This window comes from Balaenoptera ricei, chromosome 9 (assembly GCF_028023285.1).
Source record: "Balaenoptera ricei isolate mBalRic1 chromosome 9, mBalRic1.hap2, whole genome shotgun sequence".
In the NCBI taxonomy this organism is placed as follows: Eukaryota; Metazoa; Chordata; class Mammalia; order Artiodactyla; family Balaenopteridae; genus Balaenoptera; species Balaenoptera ricei.
Genome location: NC_082647.1, coordinates 5934027 through 5949878, shown reverse-complemented (window position 1 = coordinate 5949878; position 15852 = coordinate 5934027). Strand labels below are relative to the sequence as shown.

At 43.6% G+C, this 15852-nt stretch overlaps 1 protein-coding gene across 5 annotated transcripts in view; it reads right to left on the bottom strand.

Moving 5' to 3' along the window:
- Positions 1–14579, bottom strand: part of RHEB (Ras homolog, mTORC1 binding) — a 46966-nt gene extending 32387 nt beyond the window's left edge. The window contains exons 1-2 of one of the 5 annotated variants that reach the window (XM_059933005.1): positions 14123–14579; positions 12041–12259 (exon numbers count right to left, since the gene is read on the bottom strand). In XM_059933005.1, the coding sequence (XP_059788988.1) occupies positions 12041–12259; positions 14123–14174 (271 nt within the window). In that variant the 5' untranslated portion in view covers positions 14175–14579. The remainder of the gene's footprint in view (positions 1–12040; positions 12260–14122) is intronic. The other 4 variants (XM_059933006.1, XM_059933007.1, XM_059933003.1 and 1 more) reach the window with 4 other exon arrangements.
- Between the last annotated feature and the right edge of the window lie 1273 nt (positions 14580–15852).

Below are 15852 nucleotides of genomic sequence, written 5' to 3'. Positions count from 1 at the left end.
TCATACATGTGACCCAGCAACTCCATTCCAAGGGGTGCTTACCAAAGAGAAATGACAGTGTCAACAAACACATAACAAATGCTCATCAAAGCTTTATTCTTAGCAGTGAAACACTGGAAACAACAAGTGACTGGAGAAACAAATTATGGTATATGCACACAACAGAATACTACTCAGCAATAAAAAGAAACTCCTTATATATGTGACAACATGGATGGATCTCAAAACATTATACTAATTGAAAGAAGTCACACAGTAAGAGTATTTATTGTGTGATTCTATTTATGCAAAATTTTTTAACAAGAAAAACTAATCGATAGTAATGGAAAGCAGATCAGTGTTTGCCTGGGAGTGCGGTGGGGTATGAGGGAACTTTCGGGATGAAAATGTTTTTTATTTTGATTGGAGTAATGGTTTTACACAGGTGAATAAATCTGTCAAAACCCATCTAACTTTACACTTAAAAATGGGAACTTTATTAGACATAAATTATACCTCAATAAAACTTGATTTTTCTTTGTTTTATTGAAGTATAGTTGATGTACAATATTACCTAAGTTATAGATGTATAATATAGTGATTCACAATTTCTAAAGGTTATACTCCATTTATAGTCACTATAAAATATTGGCTATATTCCCTGTGTTGTACAATATATCCTTGTAGCTTATTTTATATGTAATAGTTTGTACATCTTAATCCCCTACCTCTAGGTTGCCCCTCCGCCCTTCCGTCTCCCCACTGGTAACCACTAGTTTGTTCTCTGTAACTGTGAGTCTGCTTCTTTTTTGTTATATTCACTACTCTGTTGTATTTTTTAGTTTAAAAAATTTTTATCATTATTTTAAAATTTTGGCTGCGTCAGATTTTCGTTGCGGCATGTGGGACCTTCATTGCGGCAGGCGGGATCTTTTCGTTGAGGCAAGTGGGCTCTTTGTTGCGGGGCGTGGGCTTCTCTCCGGCTGTAGCGCACAGGCTCCAGGGCGCGTGGGCTCTGTAGTTTGTGGCACATGGGCTCTCTAGTTGAGGAGCACGGGCGTAGTTGCCCCGCAACATGTGGAATCTTAGTTCCCCAACCAGGGATCGAACCGCATCCCCTGCATTGGAGGGCGGATTCTTTACCACTGGACCACCTGGGAAGTCCCTGTTGCATTTTTTATATTCCACATATAAGTGATAGCATACAGTATTTGTCTGGGAGGGTATTATGCTAAGTGAAATAAGTCAGAGAAAGACAAAACTTGATTTTAAAACAAGTATTAAAAAGGGAAGATATTTATTTTTTTTAACCAAGCATAACAGGATAGTGATTAGCTATGTGACAGTTGGCAGTTTTCCTGGTCTGTTTCCTCAACTGTAAGATAGATATAATAACAGCTCATACTTTATAGGTAGTTGTGAAGATTAAATGAAAATATCGATACATGCAGAATATCTGCTATGTAATAATAATGACATTTATTGAGAACTTATTACATAACCACATTCTAGACATTTTCATTTAATCCTAGTCTCACATCCTAATAATTATATCTAATATATTAACTTGAAATCTAAGAAAATGATATACAGTAACAACTACTGAAGCTAAATCCTCAAACTCACATGAAAAAATATCAAGAAATATAAGAATACACACACATACCCCTAATGCAGAAAATTACTGTTTCAGTAATCACTGCGTAACAAACACCTCAAAACTTAGTGGTTGACATCAACAACTATTTCATTTGTTCCCGATACTACAATCAAGGCTGGGCTCGGCTGGCTCCTCTGCTGGTCTTAAAGTCACCCCTTGGCTGCCTCTGCTGGTGGGAGGCTGGGGGCCAGACTCAGCTGGGAGGGCTGGACCTTCTCCCTTCCCACATGTCTTCTCCTAAGGTCTCTCCCCCGTGTTCCTCGAAGCTCCAGAGAACACAGAAGCAGAAGCTGCCGACTTCTTACGGCCTGAGCCTGGCACTGGCCCATCATCGTCTCTGCAGCGTCTTGCGGGTCAGGAGTGCCACAGGGCCAGGACATGAATAAGTACCAGGAAGGTGCTTCTCTGGGAGCCACTGATGGAAGGACATCAATAAAAGGGACCAGGTTTGCAAACAGCAGAGAAAGACTACAGAATCACCTGGGGTTGTAAACGGACGCCAACCTGAATATCATCATTGTTAAAAGGGCTAGAATAACAACGAACCCTATGAAGGTTTCTTTAACAATGTGTTTCTTACACAATACATGATACCAATTACATGCTGACTAAAAAAAATGTGTAGTGGCGCAGTGGTTAAGAATCCGGTGGCGCAGTGGTTAAGAATCCGCCTGCCAATGCAGGGCACATGGGTTTGAGCCCTGGCCCGGGAAGATCCCACATGCCGCGGAGCAACTAAGCCCATGCGCCACAACTACTGAGCCCGCACGCCTAGAGCCCGTGCTCCGCAACAAGAGAAGCCAGCGCAATGAGAAGCCCTCACACTGCGACGAAGAGTAGCCCCTGCTCGCCGCAACTAGAGAAAGCCCGCGCGCAGCAACAAAGACCCAATGCAGCCAAAAAAAAAGAAAAAAAAAGTGTAGTTCTGTCAATAGCAGCATTGGTTATTGTTGCTTTTTTGAGGGGGCAGGGTGAGATGTATATATATCAGGGTCACCAAGGAATCTTTTGGGAAAAAAAACCACAAAATACCTCACCATTCTAATTTTAAAAAGGGTGCCTAAGGAGTTCCTGTGTGCTCTGCAGAAGTGCTTCCTGTGATTCTAATATGCACCCCCATCCCCACATCTCCGCCACATACGGAGTCAGATGAGGGCATGTGATACAGAGAATCCAACTTTTAATTGTTCACCAGCACCTACAAGTGAGACACTGTTTTAAGCGTTTATGACCCAATTCCTGGAAATCTCCGCCCCTTCCCCAAAATAGTTGGAATAATTCTCCCACTCATTAGCCTATGAAATTACCCAACCTATAAAAACTAACCACCGCATATTTCGGGGCCTCTCAACTTCTAAGACGGCCCATACTCTGTCTATGGAGTGTGTATCTCCCTGAGTAAACCTTCTTTCACTTAAAAAAAAAAAAAGTTTACAAAACATTTTCACATGAATTATCTCACTTGTTCCTATGAATTAAGCAGGGCTGACATCATCTTATTCTCTCTCACACTCCCTCAGCAATTTTCAAACAACAGATGGTAGGAGAGAAAAAAATTAAGGTGCAATTATTATTTTGACAAAGAGAATAACCACGTAAAACTGGTTCATAAAGTTATTACTCATTCAAATACTTTTTTTTTATATATAAATTTATTTATTTTATTTATTTTTGGCTGCGTTGGGTCTTTGTTGCTGCATGCAGGCTTTCTCTAGTTGCAGTGAGCGGGGCTACTCTTCACTGCCGTGTGCGGGCTTCTCATTGCAGTGGCTTCTCTTGTTGCGGAGCATGGGCTCTAGGTGCGCGGGCTTCAGTAGTTGTGGCTCACGGGCTCTAGAGCGCAGGCTCAGTAGTTGTGGCATGTGGGCTCTAGAGAGCAGGCTCAGTAGTTGTGGCACTCGGGCTTAGCTGCTCCGTGGCATGTGGGATCTTCCCGGACCAGGGCTCGAACCCGTGTCCCCTGCATTAGCAGGCGGATTCTTAACCACTGCGCCACCAGGGAAGCCCTCAAATACTTATTAGGTGCTTACTATTGCCAAGCACTAAGCTACCAGATACATTCCACCGAGGAAAATAAGAGAAGTAAGTTTGTACCATAACATGAAGATCTGAGTTACATAAATGAAGAAGTTTGTTAACTATCTGGGTTATTAAGCTAAAAGGAAAAAAAGAAAGTGCTGACAAGAAGGGCCATGGACCTGCTTCTCTAAAGATTTTAAAAACAGGATATTCATCTCTCTGGGATGATTTATAGGTAAAGCCAAGATGGAAGGTAAGGGAATAGAACTGATAAACTGCAGTCAATTAAATGTTTGGCAACAATGAAGAATGAATTTTGCTAGATTTGTGGCCAAAATTGGGGAGAAGGCTGGGGGTTGGGTGGGAAAGAGCTAGAGAAAAGCAAACAAGAGATAAATACCTAAATTATAAAACAATCTTTATTTATTTATTTATTTTAATTTATGGCTGTGTTGGGTCTTCGTTTCTGTGCGAGGGCTTTCACTAGTTGTGGCAAGTGGGGGCCACTCTTCATCGCTGTGCGCGGGCCTCTCACTATCGCGGCCTCTCTTGTTGCGGAGCACAGGCTCCAGACACGCAGGCTCAGTAATTGTGGCTCACGGGCCCAGCCGCTCCGCGGCATGTGGGATCCTCCCAGACCAGGGCTCGAACCCATGTTCCCTGCATTAGCAGGCAGATTCTCAACCACTGCGCCACCAGGGAAGCCCTATAAAACAATCTTTAATGAGAACATGGAGTTTAAGATTGATCAAAACTAGTAATAAAAAAAAATTAGGAAAATGAATTGAGACATAAAGCATATTTATCAATCAGCATGAATGGTTATTAATAAAGATTATTTCTTCAACAGCTCTTTAAAACTGCATTGACCCCACATACTAACACCAATCCATCCCTCACCATACCTGTGCTACCTCATGGAGTTTAAAGATATCCCACACCAGTAAATGCTTTAAAAACACCAGCCAATCATTGTTAATAGTAGTAACTGTATACTGTGGCTGCCTCACTAGACTGGAGCTCCCTGCGGGCAGAGATCAGGGCCGCCCTGGCCTTGGTGGCTAAGTACACAGCACCTGGCACGTAGTAGGGACTTAGGTTACTCAAACATGTAATGAACACCTATTTGAATAACATGTGATACACTTAACTCACACACTGCCCTCTTCAATCAGTCATTTCAGCAATTCAGTCTTTTGAGGGTCTGAAATCCTCTGGATAGCTGATAAAAGTCCTGGATTCTTTCCCCAGAAAATATGCACCCAGTCTCAGGCAAAGCTCATGAAGTCCAAGTTAAGAACCACTACTCGAAGTGGGCACCAGAACTGAAGACAGCGCTCTGCCTGGGGTTCAGAGTTCGGCCGAGCTAGTTTACGATGAGAACCCGTCAACTGAACTGCTCAGAAAATTAATCGAGGTCTCTCCACCTGTATACGCACAGGAGATTCTTCTGAAATGTAAACGTAAGACTTCACATCTGTGGCCCTCCTTTCCTCCAGCAGCCACCTCAGCGATGTTCTGTTCCGAACTTCTGCACGGCTCTCCTCTGTGGTCAGGCACTCCTGCCCCCTGGTGTACTCAAGGCCATACTCACATCTAGTTTCTTTCCAGAAGGTGGGTTGGAAACCCCGCTTCTACCCCCCCCCCCCCACACAGAGCGCCATATTTCAGTGTGGTGCGTCCAGGCTTCCAGAGTCACCTTGAACCCTCCTCCATCTTGATGTCAGTCACCATGCTTGAATTTTGCCAACCAGGTTTTTCGTTCAGTCACTCATATAAGTCATGAACAAGACTGAAGAGAAACTATATTTTTAAATACTCTCTTTAAAATAAATTCCGAAAGTGATGTAGATTTGAAAACCAGCAAAATACTGGCCAGATGCATTTATATCCAAGACATACAGGTCTTAGAAAAGCATTTTCATGTCCTAAAACTATATTAACTGTACAAGTCACAGTTAATTTCATCTCCATGTTCACAAATTATTTACCATGCCTTCATGTAGCTAACATTCAACTTTGAATCCTGCAAAAAGCAAGATCATAACATGGCTTGTTAAAATACCTATTTCTATTTCAAAAGTCCCTGAGGAGTAAGAAAGCTCAACAAAAAGAGAAATGGGGGAGGGGAAGCAGGGAGGTAAGAGGGAACTCAATTATATCACGGTGAGGACACCAACCAACCAAGGACCCACAGGAGTGAATTTTATTAGGATCCTTAAATCACCCTGCTTTCACTTGCCCACAGAGTGCAAGGTTTCCGGCGCTTCTGTTCTAAACTAATACCAATTTAGACTTCAAATTCCAACGCCTTACGTGGCGCTCTCTTTTATCAGATGCCCAATATATATTTAAGGTTATTAAAACACTAAAATAGTAATCCCCGGACCTTTGTGTTTGAGATATTAAATTAAATTTCTAAATCAATCAAGCAATTCATGTCAAAGGTACCCAAGAGTTTACATTCTCATGGTTATCAGTTTAAGAGACTGTTAAGACTTAATTTGGTCCTTCAAAATCAATTAGAACTAAGAATAAAGGTTCTCTCAAGTGTGAGCACTAGATTTCATAATGCTTTTAACTTGCTTGCACAATCAAGTCCATGTTCAGTTGTGATTTATTCAAATAAACAAGTACAATCCACTCATGGACAGTATTAAAGTTATTAATATTAACCCTCTCTTCCAGACCCTAAGCTAAGGAAACTGCTGTACCTTTTTGACTTCATAATCACAGGTAGAGATGGCTATTTCTCATTTTGTGATAAAGTTGCTGATACTTGTACTTGAAAACCATGTTAATTAGCATACAGATCCTGCTGTGCTGCCACCTCGAAATTTTTGTTACTCTTTGGGAGCTGCACTACTACCAGGTCAAAAACCAAGACTTCACCCCAAACTACACAACAATCAGAGGCCAAGTCAACCAGCATTTAGACATCCTAACTCTCCCCAGGCTTCAGTGATTCACTGCTTATGACCCAGGAGGAAAGTTTCCCTACAGTCCCTGTACAGCCAGCTCCTGACCACCTTTTCCAACCCCACTTCGTCTTCCCACCTGGCAACGCTCAGCCGCCCCAGTCCCTTCCGTTGCCCACATGCCAAGTTCCTTCCCGCCTCACCATCCGGGCCTCGGCCAGTGCTGCAGGGCCTCTCCTGGAGTCTCCTCGAAGACCGCGGTCACCGCATCCCCTTGAGCAGGAGTGAGTAGCAGTCTAGCAAGATCCTGCACACCATGCTTCGATGGTTCCCAAGTACAGTCTGCACAACTCTGGGGGTCCCTTGAGACTTTTTCAGGGGGCTCACAAGTCAAAACTATTTCCATAATACCATATATTATTTGCCTTTTCCACTATGTTCACATATGCACGAATGGTGCTAAACCAGTGGCGCGTAAAACTGCTAGACTGGTGCCCCTTAGCACAAAGCAAGACAGTGGTCACAAACTGTAGAGGACAGTCATTGTATTCTTCACCACCGTGCACTCACAGCAAAAAAGGAAAAAAAAAAGCCAAGCCATTTTTACTTAACAATGTCCTTGAGGAAGCGGTAAAAATTATTAATTTTATTAAATCTTGACCTTTAAATACATGTCTTTTTGATGTTCTGCAGACAAAGTGGGATGTATGCATAAAGCATGGCTGCTACCCACTGAAGTGTGACACTGCGAGAAAAGCACTTGTGCAACTGTTTGGGAAGTGGTCTGAAACAGACACTTTTATCATGGAACACCATTTTTACTTGTAAGAATGACCAACAAACTATCATTGTTTCAGATGTGGGTATCTGGCAGACATCTTCTTGGAAATGAAAGAAATGAGACTCGTTTTAAGTAAAACTGGTAGCATTTTGCCAACAATCAAATTCGAACTCTCAAGAGGAAGTAGAATTCTGCATCACTCAGGGTGAACTTAACAGCTTCCCAATATTTAGATTTTTCTGAGATTGATGGTGATATTAAAAAATGTCATTTAAAGAAATATCTGTATATTGAAATGCGTCAATATGTGGAAGGATCTGCATAACAGTGAACCAATATTTTCCAAATGACCAACGTACGATGTTCCCAAATCAGGTATGGGTAGCAGATCCATTCAGAGTGCAAACAAACCAACAGAGTTCAGTGTAACAGAGTAAAAAAAACTTCATCCACGTGAGTTTAGATGCTCCAACTAACTTCTAACAAACTACCACTTATGGAGTCTTGGTTCGATGGTGTCAAATACCCACAATTACCTGAAAAAGTAGTATTAAAATGCTCCTTCCTTTCCCAGGTATGTATCTGTGCAGGCTCATATACTTTATTAAAGTAACATATTACAATGGAATGAATTCAGAAGCACATATGAGAATTCAGCTGTTTTTTAAACCAGGTATTGAAGATACTTGCAAAACTGTAAAACACCATCAAAATGCCAGTTGCTTTTTTTTTTTTGGCAGAAATTGATAAGCCAGTCCTAAAATTCATATGAAAATACAAGGGACTCAGAATAATCAAACAATCTTAAAAAAGAATTAAGTTAGGGGGCTCACACTTCCGTATTTTGAAACTTACCATAAAACAACAGTAATCTAGACAGTGTGATACAGGCACAAGGACCATATAGATCAAAGGAACAGAGTCCAGAAGTAAACCCGTACATTTATGGTCACGTGGTTTTTGACCAGGATGTCAAGACAATTCAGTGAGGAAAGAATAGTCTTTTAACAAAAGGTGCTGGGACAACTTGATATCTACATATGAAAGAATCAAGTTGTACTCCTATCTCCCAACACATACAAAATTTAACTCTGAATAGATCATAGACCCAAATATAAGAAATAAAAGTATAAAACATTTAGAAGAAAACATAGTGGTAAATCTACATAGCAATGGTTTCTTAAATATGACACCAAAAGTACAAGTGACAAAAGAAAAAATAAATTGGACTTTGTCAAAATTTAAAATTTTTGGTTCCAAGGCCACCATCAAGAAAGTGAAAAGACAACCCAAAGAATGGAAGAAATTATTTGCAAATAGTATATGATACTTCACACCCAGAAGGACGGCTGGTACAAGAAAAACAGATGAGCTAATTATTAGAGAAATGCAAATCAAAACTACAATGAGGTACCACTTCACACAGGTCAGAATGGCTATTATTAAAAAGTCTACAAATAACAAATGTTGGAGAGGGTGTGGAGAAAAGGGAACCCTCCTACACTGTTGGTGGGAATGTAAGTTGGTGCAGCCACTATGGAGAACAGTATGGAGATTCCTTAAAAAACTAAAAATAGAACTACTGTGTGACCCTGCAATCCCACTCCTGGACATACATCTGGAAAAGACGAAAATTCTAATTTGAAAAGATACATGCACCCTTATGTACACAGCAGCACTATTTACAATAGCCAAGACATGGAAACAACCTAAACGTCCATCGACAGATAAATGGATAAAGAAGATGCGATACATATATACAATGGAATATTACTCAGCCATAAAAAAGAATGAAATGATATTATTTGCAGCAACATGGATGGACCAAGAGATTATCAAACTAAGTGAATTTAAGCCAGACAGAAAGACAAATACTCTATATCACTTATATGTGGAATCTAAAATATGACACAAATGAACTTTTTTACAAAGCAGAAACCGACTCACAGACATACAAAACAAACTTATGGTCACCAAAGGGGAAAGGAGGTGGGGGGAGGGATAAATTAGGAGTTTGGGATTAGCAGATACAAACTATTATATATAAAATAAACAACAAGGTCCCACTGCGTAGCACAGGGAACTATATTCAATACACTATAATAAACCACAATCAAAAAGAATATGAATATATATATATATCAGAATCACTTTCCTGTACACCAGAAACTAACACAACACTGTAAGTCAACTGTATTATATGTCAATAAAAAAATAAATAAAAAATAATAAAAATTAAATAAAAAGACAGATAACAAGTGTTGGTGAGGATGTGGAAAAATTGAAACCAACTTCAACTGTTGGTCGGAATGTAAAATGGTTGGAAAACAGTCTGACAGTTCTTCAAAATATTAAACATAAAATTACAATACGACCCAGCAATTACACTCCTAGGAGTATACCTAAAAGAAGCGAAAACATGTCTACACAAAAATCACACACACAAAATATGAAATATGAATGCTCAGAACAGCATTACTTCTAATAGCTCAAATGTAGAAACAGCCTGCATGTCCATTAATTGACAAATGTATGAACAGAACGTGGTATATTCAAATAATGCAATATTATTTGGCAACCAAAAGGAATGAATTACTGATACATGCTACAACATGGATGAACCTTGAAAATATTTGTTAAATGATAAATGCCAGGCACAAAATACCATGTATACGTGATTCCATTTATATGAAATGTCCAGAATAGGTAAATTCATATAAACAGAAAGTAGATCAGTGGATGACAGGGGCTGAGGTGAGGAGAGGATGGGAAGTGACTGACTGCTAATGAGTACAAAGTTTCTTTTTGGGGAGATGAAGGTAAGTAGGGATCGATATAACCCACATGGACATCAAAGTAACATCTGATATAACAAAAAAGAAGCAGACTCACAGATATACAGAACTAACGGTTAGCAGTAGGGAGAGGCAATACAGGGGTAGGGGATTAAGCCGTACAAACTTTTATGTACAAAATAAGCTACAAGGATATATTGTACAACACGGGCAATACAGCCAATGTTTTATAGTAACTATAAATAGAGTATAACCTTTAAAAATTGTGAATTACTTTGTTGTACACCTGTAACTTATATAAACATTGTACGTCAACTATACTTAAAAAAAAAGTCTAAAAAATTACATTAAGCACTGGGAAGTCATAATCACAAATGCAAGCTCTGATTATTCTCTTGTACAAAAACAATGTATGACACTGAAAAAAAAGTTAATTTCAAGCTTCAACACAAGGTGGTCACTACAGGACTATCCCCTCCCACAGGTACACAACTTTTTACTTTAAAAATTTTCAATGCAATGTGTTAGAAAAGGATAGGATAATTAAAAAATATACAGTAAATCAGAATACAATTGGACTATATTATACCAGAAACAAATTTAATGACATCTTTCCCTCTGAAGTATCCAAATCAAAGGATGCATGTTCTTTACTACCTAAAATATTCTGACAAGGTAGGTAATAATTTGAGTTACTATTACTGAATTGCCTTTTACCAAACCACAGAATTGTTTCATTTCCTCTCTTAAGATCTTTCACATTCTTGTGATTCCCTCCTGCTTGTTAACCCCTGAGGCTTATTATATATGACAGTCTTTTGATGATGGTCTAATGGTAAACTCGATTATCAAAGCTCTCTGTAGAACATTCCAGTGAAAAAGGTGCCAGATTTTATTTGAAGATAATTAAATGACACTATAGCTTTAATTCAATTAAGTTTAGTTACCTCCTATCACGGGACTACTCGTTTGTGTTAGAAACAATAGATGTTAGGGAGCTGGTACATTTGGCCACCACTAAAACAATTACTACAAAGCACTCCCTGAAAGCCGGCCTGCGTTACAGGTGACGTGTCCTTAAAAGCTTAACATTGTAAATAACAGGAAAAGTACTTCAGGGGAAAAAAAAAAAAAAAGAGTTGTATAAATTACCTGATAATTATATTTTCCTCACTGGTAGTTTTATCAATGTTTTTTAAAAATACAAAATTTGAATGCCAAGTAGTAAAACAATCATTGCACTTGCTAGTTTTATCTGAAGGCAAACTTTTAAAATAAACTTACAAGTATTTTACTAGTCAAACTGGCATGAGATATTTAACCAAAAGAACATTCTAGGAAAGGTGTGCTTTCTAGCTTAGCCTTTTCCCACCCCCAGTCAATATGACACAACAGCTTAGTACCACAAAGTAACACAACCTAGAAAAGAAACACAGATACTCAAATTTCTCTAGTATAGCACCACTCGCAAGCAAGCGTGTCAGTAAACTCGTAAGTCTGAATACTGAATAATTCTCTGAAGGGTAGCGACTACATGGAATCAGGGAGTTATCTCCTTTTTTGATGCTGGCAAAACAAAAGAGCCCACAACTACAAAATGTCCTGGTTCATAACAAAGGTAAACAATTGTAAAATCAAATGCAAAGACTGGGAATAATTTAACCTCTGCAAAATACATTTCACTTTAATCACCACATATGAAAATGAATACGGAGAAAATGGCGTAGGATATAGCAATATGATATATTGAAGGCACAGAAAATAGGGACTGAACTTACTCTGTATGCCACTGGAGGCTAATTTAGCACAGTATTTTATTTTATTTATTTATTTATTTTTTTTAATTTTAATTTTTTAAAAAAATAAATTTATTTATTTATTTATTTACTTATGGCTGTGTTGGGTCTTCGTTTCTGTGCGAGGGCTTTCTCTAGTTGCGGCAAGCGGAGGCCACTCTTCATCGCGGTGCGCGGGCCTCTCACTGTCGCGGCCTCTCTTGTTGCGGAGCACAGGCTCCAGACGCGCAGGCTCAGCAGTTGTGGCTCACGAGCCCAGTTGTTCCGCGGCATGTGGGACCTTCCCAGACCAGGGCTCGAACCCGTGTCCCCTGCATTGGCAGGCAGATTCTTAACCACTGCGCCACCAGGGAAGCCCCAGCACAGTATTTTATTAACAGCAGTTTAAAATAAACGTGAAGTGAAGGCAAAGGGGTGACGTGTCACATCTGGGTCTTTAGGAGGCTGACGACTAGAAGGCAGGTGAGACAGAATGGGTTTCAACTGGACATAAGGAACTTCTTTAGCAAAACAGCTAGACTCGCTTACTGAAGACTGGATCACCAGCTCCAGAATTTCAAGGGGTCAATAAGTCGGGATCTTTGGGGCATTCTCTCAGTTGAGACCAGGTAGCCCAGGTACAGGTCACCTGTAACTTGATTATTCAGAGACTGCTACGTTTAATTAGTGGGCGCTCTGTATCTGATTAGATAGAACTCACTCAAGAGCCAGGATATGTTATAGTCCCACACTTCAAAATGCAGAGAAGCAAAGGGCTCCGTGGTTCAGACTGCCAATCAAGGTGGGATGCCGGGTTCCATACGGGCATTCGGGACGGTCAGGGACTTCAAAAGCCTCCAGCTGAGGCACGGTTCTTTCATGGCTGCAGCTGTTAAGGCTGTCACCTGTTCTTCCCCCACACGATTTGGCACTGCACCCTACAGGAGTCACCCCCCATCTCTACACAAGCGTCTCTCAGCCTCTGATCTTGACTCCCCCCTACACCCCCCAGCCCTTTGACGGAGAGAGATGATAAAAGGATGAGTAAGCACGCTGTAGCTAGTCTTGGGCAAAGAGCACAGACCTTGGCACCGGCCGTGGAAAATGGGGGTGAAGAAGCAGAACAGAAAGCGAGCGAGCTCGGGGAGTCCGTCCAATGAGCAGCCGGCAGTTACAAGCTTTCCTCCTCCTGCAATCACCAGAGACTCCAAACCTGCTTTCACACACCCCACCCCCGCCCCACTGTGGTCAAGCACACATTCTCCTGAGGCTCATTTACTTCTTAAAAACAATACGAAAAGATAAAGGTAATTTCTCCAGGCTGCCCGTTGTCAAAGACCATAAAGGCTCACCCTGAAGCATGGCTAAGTCCAACGGTTCTCTTTTCTCACTCGTCTTCTAGCACCCCGTCCATCCCCACTCAACCCCAGACCACCTCCGTTCGGCAAAAAAGCGACTGCCACCAACAGTTGCAAATATATGTCAACCTTTTTCGAGGGGGAAAAAAAAACTTTTTAATTACTTCAACAGCCTGGTTACAAGTACCTGACCCTATTTTTTTCCCAAAGAAAAATAGGACACCGAGAGATCAGAAATTGCTCTTTCTGTGCCCTCCTACTTCGGCCGCTGGCAGCATCTAAGGGGCTTCCGAAGAGGATTCTTCCGAGTTTCTTCCGTAGAAAACTTGCCCTCACTAGCCAAACGTCCTTTAGGTCCCTGGTTTTCTTTAAAATGCTGAACTTCACAGACAGAAAAACCCCAAGTGCTATTTCCTTTGTTAAAATCCCACGGACTTTAATTTGGAGTGGAAAGGCTAGCAACGATCACGACAGCTCGCCGCGGGGAGGTGCAGAGGGACAGGTGCGACTCCTGCCTTTGGGCGCCCCGCGGCAGTCGGCCGAGAGGCAGACCCCGCACCGCCTCCCCGGCACCGGACCAACCTGAGCTCCCCGTCCGCCCGCGGCCTCCCAGACACTTCCCGCCGCGCCCGGGCCGCCCGCCGCCGCCCCGCGGGCCCGGCCGCGCCGCCGCCTCCGCTCAAGATGGAGGTGGCGGCGGCGGCGGGCGGCTGGTTACGAAACGCGCGGCCGCCACATGGCCGCGCCGGCCCCAAACTTGGCCGGGCCCGCCGCGTCCCGGCGCCCAGGCGAGGCCGGGCCCGGACGCGAGGAGGCCGCGCGGCGCCCGCCACTCACCCACAGACCGGTAGCCCAGGATCGCGATCTTCCGGGACTTGGACTGCGGCATCTTAGCGGCCTCCTCAGCCCCGGGCCAACCACATCAACCGTGGCGGCGGCGGCTCCTGTGCTGCGATCGGTGGCGGCCGCGCCGGGGCACAGCGGCATCCAGGGGCGGGGCGGGCGGGCGCGGCTGCCTCTGCTCCTCGCTCGCGCGCCCAACCGCCCGGAACCGCCGCGCGGCCCCGCCCCCAAACACGCCCACGTGACCGCGCGCCGCCGCAGGGCCCCCCTACAGAGGCTCGCGTCAGCGCCGTCCTCCCGCTGCGGCGGCCGCCCTCGCCCCCGAAACGCACGAGGTTGCGTCGGGCGGTGTTTCACTTTAAACGGAAAAAGAGAGGACGCCGAGATGCCCCTGTAAAAGTCACAACTGAAACTCGCTGCGTCATGACCCTCCCGCCGGCTTCCGCCGCTTTTTAATTACGCCAATTCTCTCCGAGCGCCGATTGGGCAGTTCTAACCCGCCCGCACGATGACGCGACGGAAACTCCTTCTCCCATTGGGGGCGGTGGAGGGGAGGAGCCAGAGGCGGGGCTGCTTGCCCGGGAGCTAAAAATAAATTCGGACTGGGACCGCGCGGTTGGGCACCAGTGAGATTTGAAGCTTCGAACTTCGTAAGGGTCGGTGGCTGACGGGAGGGGCGGATAGAAGCTAGCTCCCCAGTGATTGGTTAGGTCGGGGTGAGGAGGCGGGGCAAGATGTGGAAGATGCGGTGATTGGTGGGACGCTGAGCGGTTCGTGGACTCGCGCCCGCTGAGCCTTTAAAAGGCGCGAGGCGCGTGGCGGTTGCTCGTTGGGCTGTTGGTTGGGTAGTACGTTAATCGTGTGTGTGGTTTTTTAAAAAACTCTTTGCTATATTAGCGTTAGTAAGTCTGGGTTTGAGTCTGCAGGTGATGACTAAGTATCATCCATGGGTGAAGGACCGTGGGAAGAATGGAATATGCGTTAATTCAAACTGTTATGCATTTCATTGAGCCCAGTTCTGGTCTCAGCCCTGGGATTTGCGGATCCCGCACACCTCACGGGAAATAAATAGCGCAAGTCGACACATCTTTAACTGTCAACACCTGCGTGGCTAATTAAGTAGGCAAACGTAAACACCAGCCGTTGTTGGTTGAGAACTCTCCAGAACCATCCTTCGGGGAGGGCGGGATTTAAGACCTTTGCGCCTGCGCTCTGGTGTGGGTTGACCTCTCCGGTAATGGGACGCTGCTGTATTTCCCACAAAAGGCGCACCTACAACCCCTTTTTCCAGTGGTGCTGGTGAAGGGCCCTGGGGGTGGCACCAATGTTGGGGTACGAGAAGGGACGCCAGCCCGGGAGGCCTGGGTCCTGCAAAAAGAAGGTGAAAGCCGGGCCCGAGAAAAGAGGAGGCGATCGGAGCTTTCCGTCATGGTAGGTATTCTTGTCCATGGCGGTTGCCAAAGAAGCAGATACCCACTGATTCTACCGATGTCCCCTGTTGTCCTCGGGCTGTTTGGCAGCGTTGTCCTGCGTGGCTGAGTGGGACCACCGCTCTCTCGTCCTGGCCTCTCCCAGTGAGCACAGAGGAGGAGCCCCCAGGAAGCTGAGCGGCAGGATAGGATTCCTGGTATGAAGATTTAGAGGTGACAGTCTCGTACAGAGGCCTTGTTGAGTTAGAACACTAGCGTTACGGCAGAATCCTTCCACGATCCCGCTGAAGTACT